Source organism: Rhopalosiphum padi, chromosome 1 (genome assembly GCF_020882245.1).
Source record: "Rhopalosiphum padi isolate XX-2018 chromosome 1, ASM2088224v1, whole genome shotgun sequence".
Lineage (NCBI taxonomy): Eukaryota > Metazoa > Arthropoda > Insecta > Hemiptera > Aphididae > Rhopalosiphum > Rhopalosiphum padi.
Window position 1 is genome coordinate 66,111,717 of NC_083597.1, and position 19,956 is coordinate 66,131,672.

At 27.8% G+C, this 19,956-nt stretch overlaps 1 protein-coding gene across 2 annotated transcripts in view; it reads left to right on the forward strand.

Moving 5' to 3' along the window:
- Positions 1-19,956, forward strand: part of LOC132932156 (band 4.1-like protein 4) — a 145,950-nt gene that overhangs the window by 82,404 nt on the left and 43,590 nt on the right. For both annotated transcript variants that reach the window (XM_060998393.1, XM_060998394.1), the window contains exon 6: positions 5,550-5,647. In XM_060998393.1, the coding sequence (XP_060854376.1) occupies positions 5,550-5,647 (98 nt within the window). The remainder of the gene's footprint in view (positions 1-5,549; positions 5,648-19,956) is intronic.

Below are 19,956 nucleotides of genomic sequence, written 5' to 3' on the forward strand. Positions count from 1 at the left end.
AAAGGGTTAATCGAGCGCAATACCATCTCCGCATTGTCCACAGGTAAAACATTAGTTTTCGTATTCAAAAGACAAGGACATAACGAAAAATACATTTATCATAGCTTTTATAGTTGCAATGCGTTACATATTTTAGTCGTTTATATTAGAATATATGAATAAAAAAAAATTAAAATGTAAAGAATAAACTTGGTTATTTAAATGCAATGTTCCCCAAGAATATATTATTTTTATTCTCATTTAACAAAAACGCCTTGAGATTATAATATACTATTATATTATATTATATCTACATTATAAAATAATAATAATACTAAATAATGAAACGAGTTTTGCATTCCAATTACCACAAGTAAATTAATGATACAACTGCTTTAAGTTATCTTGTATCATTATCGTATATTAGTAATCAATGACTTTTATACATAGTGAAAAACATATATAATAACCACCGGAAAATACCATTTGAATCACTTAAATATTACTAAAAAAGTTTATATCAGGTAGATAAAATATTATTTATAGTAATAATCATAGTAAATAATTATTATTATGACCTATGGGTCACATAGATCATAATAGTGTGTTTTCAAATTGAAATTTATATTATATTATTCAAAAATATTTTATTAAACAAATGCGCGGGGAAAAATATCAATATATTTAGCTTATTACACAATATATGGTAAAATTCAAAGGATAGGTATGTATAATTTTATTTTTGTTGACTTGTTGTTTATACTATTATATTATGCATATTAAATATTATAATAAAAAGTTATAATAATACAAATACAACAACAAATTATACAACAAAAATAAAAGGAAACTTTTATTTACTTTGTGTATAAAGTTACAGACATAGATTTATCGTAAAATAAACATAACCAAAACATAATTTAACTAGATTCAACCATATTTAATCGATGTATAAAATTTATTAGAATTCAATAATAAAACAACAATTACAGTACCTAAATATTACCTAAATATTATACTAAAAAGAATTGTTTAATCGTTAATAATATCATTATAACAATATATATGTTTTTCTTTTTCTTTTTCAAAAGTTCTATAATATAATATAAATAAATAGTTTTTGTATAATACTTATTTTTAGATTATACTAATACACACAAAATTGTCTTAAACAATTATTAGATTATACTTGGATCTTAATTATATGATTATACAGAAAAATGTATTTTACTATTGTGTTAAGCTTTTCGCTTCATACAATCGAACATTTGGTTATTTATCAAACGTGTAGTTTTACACGGTAGTACCTATTAAACTACTCATTGATTAATGATGTAGCTAACATTTCAGGTAAATTCATATTTTCACAATCTCCTCGGCCAATATCAATATAATTTCATTATAGTTCTATTTTATCTATTTTGTTTTTACATAAACCGTCGATCTACACTTTTAAATATGAATAAATAAAATTCAAGTGTACTTATATAACTTTTTTCATGGATTATTTTTTTGGCCAATTAACACAATGTTTCTGACGGTACTGTTGCTTGTTTAGTTATATCTTAAGATTCGTTTTTTTTTTTAATTTAATTTTTTTAGCAAATTATTCATTTCCAAGTAAATTTGCGTAAAATTGAAAAATAATGATAGTTAAACGTTTGTAACTTAATCTTTTACTCGGAAATTTATTGTGGACTGCGTAATAAGTAAATGTGACACTTTTTAAACATTTAGAATGTTCCCCGTTTTGTGGAAAAATCACTGCGTACAGGATATAGAATATTACAGACAGATAAATAGTAGGTACGGTATTTTTTAATATCACTCGGCGTAGTCGAAAAAAATTGTCATTTTAAAATGGAATATTTTTCCTTTACTGTTTTTTGAGTAATACACGTATATGCACTACAACACCTCAGATTACAATAAGGCGCGTCGGTTTGTGTGTTAGTTTTTTTTAATGATAAATAGCTCATCACGTATGATATATATATAATATATGATATGAAAAGGCACAAAGGTTACTGCAAAAGTTGACAAACAACGAGAATAAGGCATTCTTTTTGTCATTAAAATAGTAGGCGTACCTATACATCATGTATATTATTGAATCGTTGACGTATAATGGAAAAATTACACAGGAACTGATACCATATATATTTTTATTAATTTTAAAATATATTATATTGCGTGTATTTCTTAATTAAAAACGGCACAGGTGGTGACATTCGCACTGGTTTTATAGAAATCTGTTAAGCCACGTAATAACAGAGAAATTAAAAGCTTTATGTTTGCGGTGACGATGATGATGATGATAATAAAAATAATAACAACAAATAAAAAACTTAGGTCGTTACTTGCAAAACGCCGCATAAATTTGTATTATGATATAATAATATATAATAAAAATAGTTGCCTCGATCGTAATTTGCAAACCGAGATACTATATTATATAATACTTACATAGCGATGCGATGTGGTATTTAATGTTTTAAGTTTTAAGTTTTTTTAAGTAAATATCAAACACGCGTGTAGGTAGGCAAGTGTATATTATTATTATAAGTTTAAGTTTGGTATAATCCGCGTGCTAATATGCATTTAGTACGTTATATAATACACGTAAATAGAAAACTTTATATTAGTTTGTACGACACTACTACATAGGTCATAGACGGATATTGCATTAATCTAATATATTAAAATAAAGCAAAACTAATTATTGCAACCTTTTATATAGGTTTTGATTTTTATCAATTTTATCGATTTATAATGGGCCAAACTAGAAATACACTATATATTTTATTGTGTATAATGAGTTATGGAATCAAAAATTTGAAATACATGTTTTGTATATTTCATCAATTTTAGAAAAGAGAGTTAAGTTTGTATAAATACTTTATGTTTCCAAAAAAAATTGATGTTTTTTAGACTTTTAATGATTTATGCATATTTGGAATACAACATTAAACAAATTGAATATATATTTTTATAAATATTATTTAAGTACTGTGATAATATATTTTTAGTTCAATAATGAATATCGCCAAATAGATTTTTATAATAAACATTATACTGTCAATACAACAATATTAATAAATAATAAACATTTATTCACTATTTTAATTTGTTGATAAACATTTTTTTTTGCATTTTTTATAAAATTGTTTGCATATTATATTTCACAATTCAGTTCGTACAATGTTTTAATTTTTTTTTTGTGCATATTATTTTGTCTATTTTAGGTCTTATAACTTCCGAGCGTTAACTCTAAAAATATTATGTTTTACCTGACCGGTGCTGCTACTTAAGGTAGAAATATCCGTGTTCAGTTTATTGTAGTAATATTTAGTTTTAAACGTGTCGTGCAGTTAATCGATGAGGTGTGTGTGTGAACTTGTGAAATTCGGTAGCGTGGGATTTTTGGGCCTTCCGTCCTCCGTCCACGTACAAATCGCCCTCGATGATAAAAAAAAAAAAAAAAAACACAAAACAAAACACACACAATCATTACTGCTTATTATTATGCCCTAAAACTAATAGAATCGAATAATCGAGTTCACGCCGCGCGGAGACCGGTAATTTGTTTTTTCCCAGACGATTGCACGCGTCATACCCTGTTCATTATAATATATTTTAAAAACGCGTATGATATAGATAGGAGCCCGCGATGCGTTTAAAATATTATGCGTCCTATACACGCGCGTGTGTTCGTTGAGGATGGTAATTATTACAGTTTATTTGCCGTAAAACACGACATCGATCTCCGGTTATAATGATCGAGTCGTGCGGCATAGCCCGTAGCACTCTGTATCGCACGAACACTGCCGCCTGTTCACGTATGTATAATATTCTTGTGTACCTAATGTAACTATATAATATTATGTATAATATACCGGAATTATGTGTGTAGAACATTTATTATTATTATTATTATTATTATTATGATATTATTGTTGTGTGAGCTTCACGCATATGAAATCATGTGGTAAAATAAATTATACACGTATTAGCGTCAAAAATGTTGTCGTTGTCCGCGTGGTCGGAACCGCGTCTTTTATAATATTATGTATGTACAATAATATTTTAATCTCGAAGTATACATGATGATTCGAAAAGCATACTTAATGCTTATCCCCAATTTTCTTTAAAAATGTACTTAGGTCAAAATCCAACTGAGTATTTTCATTTTTTTTTATTGAGTCATTAAAATGCATAAATGCATATTATACTAAAGATAATAGTCTTTAAAAATGATTTTAAGAAAATATAAAATATAATATATGATATAAGATCTAGTATACTTTATTATACTTAAATTATTTTCACATATTATACATTTTGATAGATTAAAATTAATTACTTACATTTTCATATAAATATACCCTATATATCTTCCAAGCCGATAGACTTAAGTTATCCTCAGTAAGTATTCACAAAGTTAAATAACTCAAAAACTACTCTTTGAATTTTGAATTTTGAATTTAATAAGTCAACATTTTTAGAAACATTATTGGCTAAATAATTTACAGTAGAAAAAGGGTGTGAACACTGAGTAATGAGTATACTTAGTGAATCATTGCGTTTATCACGTTTCATATGTGTACCCCGGAAAGGCGACGTTTGTCGCACCTATATTTAATTTTGACGATTTGATATATAACTTTTTGAATGTAACATGTATAATGGATTAATATATGTTATTATAATATGTACGTAATGTGCACAGTTGAATATAACGAAAATTCGTGATACTACTAACTACTAATGAAAATAGTAAAAATAATTATAAATATAATATATACGTTGGAGAGTATGCAGTCGCACGCGTTAGTCAATCATTACTTTTTTGTCTAATCAGGCAGAGTTGATAATTGGGGAAATGTCTAACTATAATTAGGTATGATAATAATTAGATCACGAAAATTACACGTGTTTCATAATATGATTAAAGTATTTTTGGTAGTAATTTGTTAAATTTCGAATAGTTATAACTTATAATATTCTGTGTGAGCCATGTAGCAGGAGGCGTGTTAGATTAACTATTAGACGCTATAATATTATGTTCGCATTGGTCAGTGAGTGTATAATATTATACAAGTATTATATTTTACTGCTGAAATAATTATATTTCAATGTGAGTCGTGAGGGGTATGGTTAGGTTAGGTTAAAAAAAAACACTCTATCGTATATTGACTCCATTTGAGCGTGTATATTATGCAATATATACTAAATAATAATATATAGTTTGGATTCTTATTATATTAAACGTTGACTTTTCGAATATTGTGTTACATCGAACTAAATTTAAATTCTATTAAAATGACTGTATTTTAATAAAACTCGAAATTTCAATTTTTTTATATTCCTTTTAATATTTGATATAACACGAGTGTTTATTGTATAGTGTTATTTTATTATAATATTAAGTGTATGAACTAAGTATGCGATGTGTGACAGCATATACTGGGGCAACGTTTGATAGCAGGTTCTCTGTGCTGCAATTTTTCGCGTACACCTATAAAGACGTATTCTCAATACATTTAGTTATTTCAAACATCGTGTTGCAGGTATCAGTTTTTCTTGCAGCTCAAACAGGACATACTGCAAGGACGTGTACCTGTCACCCAAGAACTGATGGCCGAGCTAGGGGCGTATGTCGTGCAATGTAAGTACACAATAATATTATACAACGATAGTGATAGAATATACATATATACATATACTTTATGTAAATTTATTTCATATGTAAGCCTAAAAGCCGTTTGATATTGACAAACATACACAAATAACGCGAGGTTCTGGGGTTTTTTCGAAGGCGTGCGCGATCCTGCAGTAGTCTATATCGAGATATTAATGAAACGATTTTTTCTCTCGCCTGCAGGTTTTCGGTTTTCCATCTTAACCGTCTCACGCGCATATAAAGGTACGTGGATAGTTAGTCATTTTGCGGTTTCTGTTACTACGGGTTTTTTTTTATGTAATTCATCCGACCAAAATCAAAAAGACTCGCAAAAACCGAAATTAAAAACAAGGAAAATACTACAATATCCTGTGCGTTTTACACGCAGCGCGCACATCATCCCGAGGCCGTTGTTAAACTGCGAAAATTGTTTTTCCACTTGTGTACTTCACTGCCCGTTTTCCACATAAAACTTTTTCACGCCTTACCGAATCACTACCATCGCTAACACCTCCCCTCATTGCCGCTGCCGTGACTTCCGACCAGAGTTTTACCATGTCCTCGACGACGTCATCGCATAGTACCTATAGTAATAGTATAGTAAAAAAAAAAAAATAAAAACACTCGCCAAACAAAGTCGACCACCGTTATTTTAAACAATAGTCCTTTGTATATAATATTTTTTTTTTTACCAAAAGCGCTCATCGCGAACTTAAGGCTAAGATTACATTTTTTTTTCTTAAATTTATTTAGTCTAAAAATTATTTAAATATACCATGCAGTGAGAAGCGATTCACTGAACTTATTATACATCCAGATTACAGTGTAAGATAATGTGGTGTATTTTATCTAAAACTTTATTCGAAATGTCACTAATTTTTTATACTTTAATTCGACGGGATATTTTTTCTAATCTTTATTGTTCGACGAGACATGATATACCTAAGAAATAAAATTCTTTTACATTTTATTATGTCACATACATAAAAGTCTACACTCTGTAGGAATAGGACATAAGTAATTATAGTAATATTTAATTATACGCAATTATTAATTACTAATTAGTAAACATATATTATTATAATATAGTATTCATTAGTGTTAAAAATGCATAGGTATGATTAAATTTGCTTTAGTTGTTGACATTTGATGAATTATATTTTGTATAACGAAATGATATGTTTGCAGAATAATACAATTTTAAAATTGAATTGTGAAGTGAAACAGTAGTTGTTTTGTTTATGAATTCGATAATATTATAATGTATTACTGATTTGAAAGGAATGTGTGTAATTATTGTCGACAAATATTGATAGACTGGCGACTGGTTTTAAATATATATAAATATTATGTACATTATGTATCACGATAAATGTATTGAATTCGTTAGTCATTATCTTATTATTCACAATACAACTTTAAGTCAGAAAATTCAAAGAATCGCTAAATGGATTTAGTGTGTATGTACACGAATCCTCAAATTCTTCTTTAGAGCATGTTAAATTAAGAATAAATCGAATTGAAGGTATTGTATATTATATATAGTTACGTTAGACAGTGTTAATTTTTCTTTAAGTTTAACAATTTTAAAATGCAAAGGTAACGATGATACGCAAAAGCCGGGTTACGATCTTATGAAAATTTCCATGTTTTTTGTTTACTATAGAAATGTTTATTTTCTGCGTCTTTTTTACTGAGAACTTATTTGATATTTTTTTTCTATTGAATGACATTTTATCGTAATAGTTCATCCCTGCTCAATACTGTTAACAGTTGACATTTCAACGGGAAAACAGGTCGTTGACTCCGCTATATAAATTGTAAGATGTTAATATTGTATGACCCGTTTTAACAACAATAAATATTTTTAAAAATATGTGTATTATTAGTTGCTAATTAAAAACCGTATAATTTTTTTGCAAATGGTCGTTCATCGATATTTTAGTAATTTTTAATAATATTTCAAGCTTAATACTTCTTCGTTCTAAATTTTTCGGTAAAAATAAAAATGGGACGAAATTATACAAGTGTTCGATATTTTGAATTGATATATTATATATACAAACTATTTCATATATTATTTTTAATAGTTGATATTACTTTGAAAAAAGATAAATAACGTAATTCGAAAATAGCCAATTACATAAAATGCAATTTTGGGGCTTATATAATATATATATATATTATATAAACAACGTTAAATATACAGAATAAACTTGATCAGATTACACTTGTATTACTAGTTGCAGTAAAACAAACACATAAACAAGCATATATAGTTGTAATTTGATATTATTCTTAACCCTCTACTAATATTTATCTGTACAAAAATAAATTATTGCGAGTATTATGTTGTATTTTTATATGTTATACTATGTGCATTATATATTTCAGTATTCGACTTTTCTTCAAATTTAACATTTTTATTTATTTTTTCTAAAAATACGTTAAAATATTTTTATAAAGAAAACTAGTGTAACACACATGTTAAAACTTCAAAGCTCATTAACAACTAAGTAAGTTGTTAATTTATGCCGATAATGATCAAAACGGACATAGATAAAATATATGTATGTATATCGGGCAAATGGACATTATTGAACGGCGCATGAGAAACCGAGAGCATAATGTTAGATGATATTATTTTATTATTATAAAAGTAATAGGCGTTGGCGTGAATGAGAAAAGCGGAGGCTCCAATATTATTACTCAACGACTAATGAGTCTGGCGATCATGATAAATTACACAAGTATATGCGTGTTTAGTGTACAATAATATATTATAACATTTTTTTTTTGTTTTTTGTAAACATCATGGAGACTATATAGGGATTTCATTGATTCCAATGTTTTAATTTCAATCTCATCGCCTATCGATTTTTCTGGAAATTATGATTCTTATAATAAAGAATAATACACAAACAAAATAATATATATCAAATACCTATTTTATTATCATATATTTATTTATTAAAGTGATTGTCAAACATCGTCATCCACAATGGTAAATCCTAAATATATATATATATATAATGGCGAAAAAAATACAAAAATAAAATATACGATGTAAGTTTTGTTGGAAAAATTCGGTAGTAATTAAAATCTCCTCTTTTCCGCGAGTATCCGTGGACAGCTGATAGCAAAATACCATGAATGGTAAAGTAGCGTGATGAGAATATGAACCGTTTCGGGTAAATTTTGAAAATATTAAACCGAAATGTGTTAACTTTAGGTTAGGTGCGACATACAATATGACTTTTATACAAGTTACTTCTTACTAATTATGTATTTAGTTATTAACTATACTTATTTATATATTATAGTTACATATTATGAGACATACTCACTCATTATTAAGAAAACACCAAATTTTTAAAAAATATTGTTTTACATAATCGTAAGCTTGTAATACAACATTTTTGAAAAATTACAATTTCTACTATTTTTATCCCTTTAATTTTTTTTTTACTCCTTAAACGACAACACGTTTTTAATTTTATTTTGGGTATTTCGATAAATAAAAAAATTTGGACAAGTAATTAATTAATTAGTTATAAATGTATAAATATTTAAAGTTTAATAGCGAGTCAACGTTTTGCGGGATATAACTTTACCACATCACTCCACTCATCACAACTTTAAATTTTATTATACTTCATAAAAAATCGTCCAAAATTTTATATTTATATGACGAAGTTCTACAAAAAAATATTTTGCTAATTTGCTTTAAAAAAGAAATTAAGAATGCATTTTGTTAATAAATAATGATAGCGACAAAAATAGTTAAAAAATATTATTTTTTAGAAAATCGTTTTTTTAACGACTTAAAGTAATTTAAAATAAAATAAATATTTTCAATAACGTTAAAAGTTTTAGTAATAATATGTATCCTGCGTTAAATGATTCGTCTCGTATATAATACGAAGACCAAAAACTAAACCGCAATGTCTACACACTACGCGTGAATGGGTGATATATATGTACGGTATATACGTATATATTATATACATTCCAAATCAGTTTTTGACGAGACTATCTACGCATGTGACAACGTCTGTCATGTTTGGATCTAAAAAATACGTAATAGTTAGAGTCGGACGTGGAGTAGTCGGCACGAAAACCCGTCGTATGCAATATATATATTTAACGAAAGTGTATCCAAAATCCCGAGATAACGAGTATTAGTCGAGTAAAAGGGGTCGGATGCAGTGTCATGTTGCCCGAAAGATTTTTTGGTGAAAAACACTATTTTTCTTATTTTTGTGAGTGGGAGGCAACTTTAACAGCCATATATATCCGAGAACTGTAAAACGAAACCGACTTATTTTAACGGCCGACACTCATTATTAATGTTTCAAAAATCGATGAAAATTTGCTTCTCAAAAAATATTTAAGATACATCGACTCAACGTTTTGTAAAGTGAAACATTTTCTAATGGATACCTCTAAAATAGCAAACTTTTTTTAGAAATAAACTCCAGTCTAAAGGTTCATCCTTTGAATAGTGGATTAAATTGTAGCGACTTAGAATATCCGGTATTAAGTGGTCTACTGTATTTTATGTATAATAGTATATAAGTACATCCTTACTTTTGTTCACGGACCACTATCAACTTTTGAGTTTTGTGTTTCAACCAACATTAAAAATAACAATAATATATTCTTAAAAAAAAACATTGATGCATACCTATATATGGATATTATATATTATAATTGTTTAATCCTATCGGATTGAGCATTGAACAATCCGTTATTACTATTATTATTATTTTTTTTTTATTATTAATAAAGTTTAAATAATATTTAAATTTTAGTCATGTACTCAACTCGTGTTTTAATCGATGAACCTTGCCACTCCAATTTAGTCATCTAACTAAATTTTAAATATGCTTATAAATCAGAATATGCTAGTTGTTTGGGACATTCAACGTGTATTCAGATTATGAAATTAAAAACATAATGCGTAGGTTGTAATAAATTTAAACATCAAAAGCCAATAAATCTGCCTGTTATATGCCAACTTATGAAAGGTAGAAAAAAATAAATGTGGGCAAAATTAAATGTCATAAACGCGATATTTATCAGAAATTAAATTTCAAAATAGTATTAACATCAATATTATTCGCTCTGTATGATATTATCATACTTGCGATCATCGTATAATGACGATAGCTTGTAGCAGATTCATATAGAATACTCTTAAAATAATGGTCTTGATTATCTTCGTGTACATACTGTTATTAGCACAATGATGTATAGATTATAAATCTTCTATTTATATTTTCTGATGACATGAAACTTTTTTGCGTATTATTAATGAAAAAGATGCTCGTCATTTCCAATTAAACTCCGAGCGTTTGCTAAAATATTTAAATATTTGTTATTTGCAAATGTCAAATGTTTATTATCAAATTTTATATTTTGGGCCATGGCCTGTATAGTGTGTTGTAATAAAATAAAATAAAATAAAGTAAAATAAATAATATCGTGTTCTAAATTTGAAAAATAAACGCGACGCTCGTTATAGTAATGATAACTATATCGCTGTACATGCAAGACGTAGGTTTAGGACGTATTTTAAACCACTAAACGCATAATATTATACGCTGAGCGTATAAAAATGATAATAATAACAATAACAATAATAATGTATGCTGTACGTAGATTACGGAACCTCGGTCGTTTACTCCTCTTTTTTTCGCTCAAAAACCCGTTGTGCAAATCCATATCACCCGATGCAATTACCCTAATTGCACCCCCTCAACAATATATAATGTCGATTAAAAGCCTACTGCGATAATGATAGACGTCGTATAAATAGTAGTCATATAATTCCATAATATATTATTATTATTGTTTTGTTGTCGTCAATCGGGTTTCCTCTCAAATATTTTCTTTTTCCCAAAATAGTTTTATGGCTTTAGCTGGGGGGGCGCGTGACTAATACCAAGAGATTTTGATTAGCCGTCCTTTTATAAAATTGTAAATACACACACAAGTCCGACAGTAACATTTATACGAATTGCACTTGAAATATTATACTAATGCGATTTTCGATTCGTGTGCGTTACCATCGAGTCTATATAATAAATATTATATACAAACAGATTACGAAAAATTATGCAAAAGCTTCTAAACGATATTGGTATCGCATAAATACATTTTTTTTTTTTATCATCAATTATTTACCTCAAATTTCGTAGCACCCACTGGTCTGTATATTTAGCTTTTAATGTTTTTATTTTGTGGCATATAAGAGATCAATAAAATTATATTATTATAAATAAAAAAAAAACGATTCGTCACCGTAAGAATTCTGGATAATGTTTATTCAAATATTATTCTTTTATATTTTTAATAACATCATAATAGTAAACAACAATTTTTAAAAATGTCTTTGATTGTGACGTTTGAATAAATCATAGACAAAAACTAGGCACTGATATTGAAAACTACTACTAAATTCCAATAACTAAACATATTTTTCTCGTTTGATTCACTTTTCCATCATTAAAATTTTGCTTTTATACATTATTACAAAATTATTTAGTTTATCTTTGTGTAACGTAGGTATTGAAATCCCTAGAGTTAAAAATTTATTTCACTTTCAAAACTTTCTGAAGTTATTCCTATAATAATTTAAAAATATCAAAAAGTCGAGTGCAATTTTATTTGATAAGCGTTGTAAGTTAAAATTATTCGTTTTTTTCGCTCAAAATTTATTTTTTCGTAAACTTACAATGATTTATTGAATATATTAAATTTAAACTGATATGTAGCGGAAGCAAACTCTGAATTATATAATTTATTTTAAAAATTCTGCCAGTTTTTTTGCCATTTATAAAGCAATTCAAGGAATAAAAGGTATTTTTTCAGTCCAAATATTTACCAATTTATCATTAAAAAATATTTTATATACATAATACGTACTTTTCTATTGACATTTTTGACAATATTCGTAAAGGAAAAAGTAGATTGAGATTATTATTTATTTGTTTTTAGGAGGGAAAGGGATGGAAGTCTTTTGAGAAGGAAAGCTCCCTCGATTTCCAATATAACTGAAAAGATTATGTTTTTAAATATAATTATATAATTATAGTGTAATAAACATTAAAACTAGTTACACATTTGTAAAACTATTACTAATCGTTAATCATGTTTATTTTTTCATCGCCGCTTGGGCATTAATTAAAATTAATACGCGTACACTAAGTCATAATATAACGTAATATTAGGTATAATTTAATTTTATATGCATAATATACTTGGTGTAAAATATGAAAATTGCATGTCTAGCTCAACACATAACTGTGAAAACGCCGCCCACGGGGGGCCTTCTCCGTTCATACCACATTAATTATGATGCACAATACGAGAGCACGACCGGCCTCACCACAAAACTAAATTAAAAACGAATGTTCAAGATAAATCTCCCAAATTTACGCCACAAATGAGTTTTTCCCGACCCCCATTTCATTATTTTTTATTACGGTTATACATCCAAATGTAAAGGATTACGTCGGACGCTGCGTACTACAGTATTTAGACACGATTATGATTAAGATTAAACACAGTTTCGTCGATGTTAAGACGTGAAATGGCGACGGCGTCAGGTGAAATAATGCATTATTATATACTGTCCCCGTACCTAATATAATACCCACACCTGCTATCACAATAGTTATATAAAACGTTTTTTCTTGGTTTTTCTTTTTTTTCTTTATATTTTTATTATTTATATCGATAATAAAAATATATTTCTTCTGAGGTGAATATTGCAGCTGTATTACCGATTTTTCCGTTTAAAAAATACCGATATAGGGTTTTAAAATAAAATCGTATAGTTGCAATGCACCGTATGATGATTATCGAAAACTGGAAGGGAACAGAAATTGTTTGCGTACGGATATTGTTATGGGCCCGAGAAGTAAACGCCATTTTTGGTGTTGTCGACGTGCGTAAAACTCAAGGTACAGTCGTAAAAACCTGAGGAAATTCATGAATTTCCACGACATAAGCCATCAAGTGTGAATATGGGTGTAAAATCGCACATTCAAACAAATAGTAATAATAACATTTCTTTTTATTTCCGTCTGGAACGAGACTTTGTTTTTTTTTCTTTTTTACATTTCTCTGAATTTAACCTATATATGAGATATAGTGTTTTTCATTTTACTGAAAGAGTAACGTAAAATCTATATACATGTATATATATTTACTTGATGTTACCCATTTCATTTGTTTTTCTACGAAAAAGGTCCGCTTCATTATATCTGTGTAATTATTGTAGTGTAGGCACATACTTTTTTATTCAGTACTCACTGCTTATTTTATTATCTATAATTAAACTGAGAACGATCAAATATAAATTATTTTTAAAAATATTTTATATAATATAATTTCCATAAGATATACATATACTATGATATATTTTATTATATTTTATATATTATATTATTTTTTTATTTTATATATTTTTCTATAATTTATATTATTTATTATTTATAATTATGATCGATTAAAAATTGTGGAAAACATTATGATTAATTGTATGTTTATGAGACTGGTTTTTTTTCAAAGATTAGGTTTTCGAATTTTAATAAAATTGGGCAAATTTTTCCGTTATTTTTTTTACACAAACATTTATTCATAATGTTGCAGATGTAGTAAATTATAATATCTATAATGTAACTTTCTTTCCGAATTAATAGTCAATTCGTATTATTATAGAAATTCGATACTTTTATTACCATTGTTGTCCTTTTTTTCCTACTTATGTTTACAATAGTACCTACGTTTTTCTGTATGGAAAGTTTGTCTATACATTTTTTTTCAGTTCGTTTTCCCCGTGGGTAATATAGTAGATACTTGATCTAACTTTAGCCATTTTTACAGTTTTCATATTATTATGGCTCCAGAGTCATCTGCAGTGACATAAGAATATATTCTTTTTTTCGTAGAAAAAGTTTTTTAATATTCCCTTCATCAACACACAACGATGGTCTCGCCAAAACGAAGGGGTGACAATTAAATTCTCTCTTACACACACAATCGCCGTACACGTTGACGTTGGATCAATCCTAGTATGGAAATATATACAGAGGGTCCGTAATTTTGTTATATTATGTGAACAATAGGCCGGTCACTGTTGATACAAAAATAAACTTGTATAAATAAATATTTTATATATATATATATATATATATATAATATTAAATATATTAAATATAGTGCGGTAAAATGGTATTTTTTATCATTCTGAATTTTCAATAAAAAATATTAACAATCCGAATCGCAGAGACCGTCAACATTTGGTCTTGTATTATTTTTCTCTCTCTTACTCTCTCCGATCCGAACAATCCCTCTTTTCCGACGACTACCACTGAACTGCGCGTCGTTGAAGTGAGGAAATCCTCGGACACACTCGGGAAAAATACAACATTGTTCTTCTATTCACATGGTAAAATATAATGTTTTTTTCAAACACAATGGGATGGAGAACGAAAAAAATATAAATAAAAACCCCTTTTTGACCGAACCACTCTAAAAGTGGGCGGTAAGAATATCCGTTACGACGTTCGGTTGCCAAAAAAAAAAAAAGAAAAAAAAGCGGTTAGTTATTTACATTGGATACTGGCAAACAAATGACTATCCGGGAAACTAAATTAATTTAATTTCATCACTTTATATTGTCGAATAAAATGGTTACAAAATAAAATAAATTTTATAGTTTAAACAGTAAAACAGTAAAATAGTAATTTTGTTTTTTTATAATTTTTAATTTTGTATACAATACAATATGGAAATGTAAAACATTAACCATGCTAATTTTGTATAATTTTGATTTTTTATCCCATAATAATTATTTATATATCACTTTTACGTGATTTTCCGTTGTTGAGAATAGTAATAGCTTATTTAATTTTAAATGTTGATAACATATTTATTACTACATATTTTCAATACTATATTTATGCCTATTTTAAGAATTATAGTGAATTTAAAAAAAAATTTAAATATATTCGATAACTGTTTAATTAATTCTGTTTACTTATAATATATATCACAAAGAAATGCCCTATTCCTATTGTTGTGTTATATTAATTAATAAAATATTATCATAAGCTACCTATATAGGATCTTAACCAATATTTGATAGGATTTATGATGAATATTATTGCAGGTATAAAATAGAATTTAACTGTTTAGTTTTGCACATTAGTATTAAAACTTTGGTCACATTATTACAATTTATGTATGCCACGCTAATATAGGTATATACCTATATTTTTTGTTTAGAGTTTAGTCAAACTTCGAAGTTTGGTACAATAATGTATGTAGATTATTGTGGTCTTTGTGAAATTATCAGAATGTATTATTATAAATCATTTTAGTGATTCAAGTACATATCAAGTGTATATTTTATTTAAGTTTCAACTATTATTATTAATTTTTTTTTTTTAGTTTGAAATTTTCTAACGGTAGGTTGGTAATTTTCCAAAAATGTTACTCTATTCCATATTAAAATACTTAATGATGAGCGTAATAATTATGTTGTGATGTTTTAAGGTTACCGAAAAAATGTTTTGCGGAAATCTGAATAAAATCGATAGTTTATGCTAGAATGAGTACTGTTATGCACAGGTCGTAAAGTATAATTTAATCGGGTTTCGCTGAAATTGATTTACACTACATTATACATTTTACAGACGAAATAATATAATAATATTATCAAAATGAATAATGTACAACAGTTTCAATGATGATTTTGATTACATAAGTCGTCAATACACGTATATATAACTTTGACAATATAGATTATTCAAAAGACCTTTTATAATTAAAATACAGAGACCGAGAAAGCCCACAAAACCGTTTTTCCGCGAGTTCAATGCAATATTTTAGTAAAATTCTGTCACGCATTCGCATTATATATAAATGACCAAAAACAATGGTAATTTTAGTAATAACTAATAATAATAACTATAATAACTGAAAAACATAAAACCGAACTGCTGCCAATATTATAATAAATCGTAGGATAAGATCGCTGTTATTATAATAGCAAAAAGTTTCAAAATTGAATTAATGTCAGTACCTTATTTACGCTTTATGTAAAGGAAACTATATTTTTTACAATAAGCTAAAAATAATGCATTTTTCTACACATTCACAGCTCTTATAATAGGTAATAACAACAACAATAATAATATTGTTATGTGGTTCGAAACGATCCGGCGTTTACCATAGGCAATTTAACTGCGCTGAGGATTAGGATCGCTGGACCGTGTGCGCGCGCGAATTTAATCGTTTCGCGTGCCCTCCGTCTCTCTGCAGCTGTGCACCGATGAATAAATTCCCCGCTTTTCCGATAAATTTAGACGATACGTCTTACAATATTATAATGATTATTATTCCACCTTCGTACAACATTCATGTGGGTCCCGAAAACAATATAAATTGATAATAATATTCTATAACGTCAGCTGTATTATTTCCGAGTCTCATCGAATGTAAATACACGATATTAGTCGTGTTTTTATTCTTATTATTATTATTACTATTAAAACACGACACACGTTTAAAAAAAATAGTTTGAAAAGTATAAAATATATATTATATTAATTGAAAATAAATACCACTAAATAATATTATTTATATTATATAATATAGGTATATATAGTAATATATAAATACTTACTCGTTTGCTTGCAAGCTTTCATCAGTATTGTATGAATATTTTATTTTATTTTTTGTAAATAAATATTGTTTAAACATAATATTGAAATACTTTTACATTTAACATTTGCGTTTCATACATAATATACTATTCGTACTACGTATATCGTTCTAATTTGGTGTTTGTGACTGCCCAAGTTTGGACTATAAATGGGCGGAGAAGAACGAAACACAATGTGTGTTTATTGTGTTATTACGTTGTTCTGGGAGAGCTTAGCCGGGTCTGAATAAATTATTCTATTAAAAGTTTAATAATTATGCGATTATATTGTTATAATAGAAAATGTAGTTCAAAGCGGGCAATCCGGGTTGGCGGCTTTAACGTAGTTGTTAATATAATATTTGAGGTCCAATTTTAGTGACGCGGAATACCTAACGCCAAAATACTGTAGGACTTGAGTTATAGTAAAGTTGTTATACCAAATATTATAATATTATACACTTAGTCCTAGTACCTTAACGAAACACGCGATGTATCAGACAGGGTACGTTAAATTAATTTTTTTCAGAACTTATTATTCTTGAATATATTTTGATATTTTTGAGTTAATTTGTAAAGAAATTTTGGCGTACGTTGAAGGTAATTATAGTTATTACTTTTTAGTAAGTTGTCTGTTCCCCTATATACATAGTTTTTAATTAGTGTATATACGTTAGTGGGTTATTTTTCAAAGAGTTAACTTCACAGCGACTATTAAAAGGAATAATTAATTAGTGTTAAAATCGTTTGAACGTTTTTGTAACATAATTTACACGTGTTTTCGGGGCCATAAAAATTGAACATAAACAATTATAATCGTTCGATTTTTTTTTTTTTAAACAAAAATGTTATTTGAAAATTTATTTTAATTCATTTCATCGAGTTTCTATTAGAAACCCGTCTTATGCTTTTGCAAAGAATAAAAAAAAAAAAATCATATTTTAATAAGTCATACAATGATGAATATAAATGTTTTTCGATACAATTATACTACGTTTAAAGGAAGTGTGTACTTTGGTACATGTGTTTATGTGATGTGACGGGTTAAGTTGTAATCAGAATTCCAGGTCTCATTGAGTCGGAAATGTTGAGACGTATTTTCCTGGCTTGGCGCGCGAGTCGTCTAGTTAAAAAATTACAAAAACTCGTCAAAACAGTCGAGAACAGATGCCCGGTGAGGAATTCTGCAGCACATTGTTCCGGTCGGAGTGAAACGCTAAAAATGAAAACAAAAATCGCTTTGTTTCTTTGCGCAGCGGGTTTCTGGACTTTTTTTTTGTTGTTCTGTTTTGTTTTTCACTTGCCGCTCGTAAATTTATCCAAACGTAGAGCCGGCGCATAAATCCGGTAGGTATATTATTATTATGAAGTTTTAATGGGACTTTTCCTGGGCCGAGAGTGTAAATTAATCTCAGTGGACGCGCGACGAAATTGCATATACATGTATGTTCGTATGAATCTATGTATGTGTTTGTGTATATGTGTGTGTATATGTGTGTGTGGTGGTCTGTGCCAGGTAAAAAAAACACACACACGTTTGCCAGGTAATAAATATCAATTCCGATGGTCGAAAACTAGCGATGGCGTTAGCCGGACGATGGGTAAAAAACAGTTCCACATAATAAAAAATGCATCCCGATAACTCCACGTATGGATTCTTTCGCGCATGTGTAAATCCATCACTACAAAATAAACGGTCCCAATCGTGCGAGCACGGATTTCCGGTAAATTTCATAACCGTATGCGCTACTCAACGGGAGTAATCAGTAAAATAGGGCTCTCGGCTGAACCAGCAACTCAATGTTCCACAAATTACTCCTGTTACACCCTACCTATAACTACCAGCATATGATGTTATGTTAAGTCGTATAATAAATGTTGAAACTAAAAATTAATTTTTCACAGCAATTTTTGCGGATCGGGTTGTGAAAACATAATTTGAAGGAAAAATCAGGTGCAATCAAATTCACCTAGTTATTTATACATTACTAGTAAGTTAATATTGCAAGGAATTACCCGTGGAAAATTAAAACACGCGTATCACTTTATCCCGTTAGATATAAACTTCAAAGATTTTTAACATTATTATGTAGATGGTTTTGATCAAGACGTATAAAATACAAGTCTAAAATTATATACAATAATACAAATTATTATTTTATTTTCTGTAATCAATGGAAACTCTATATATCCGTTTTTTGCAAACCAACAAATCTGTGAGTCCATTTTGTGAATTTTATAAAATCCTTTTTTATGGTCTAAACAAATTAATAAATAGATTACCTCATAATTTTAAAAATGAATCAATTTAGTAGTTTTTCGGCACGTTGACTCAGTCAGTCGGGACTTGATAAAAAAAAAGTTTACAAATAGAGATTTGTTAGTAATAATTAAAACAATGTAAATATAGCTACAAAAACAATACAAGTCTTTATTATACGTATCTACTTAATAATTGATTAGGTACTACTCAGTATTAATTTCGTATTACATTATAAAAAAAAAAAACATAAGCTTTATGCACACATCACGCAAGTTAGGTTAGGTGTTTTCTATTATGCATAAACGTAAATAA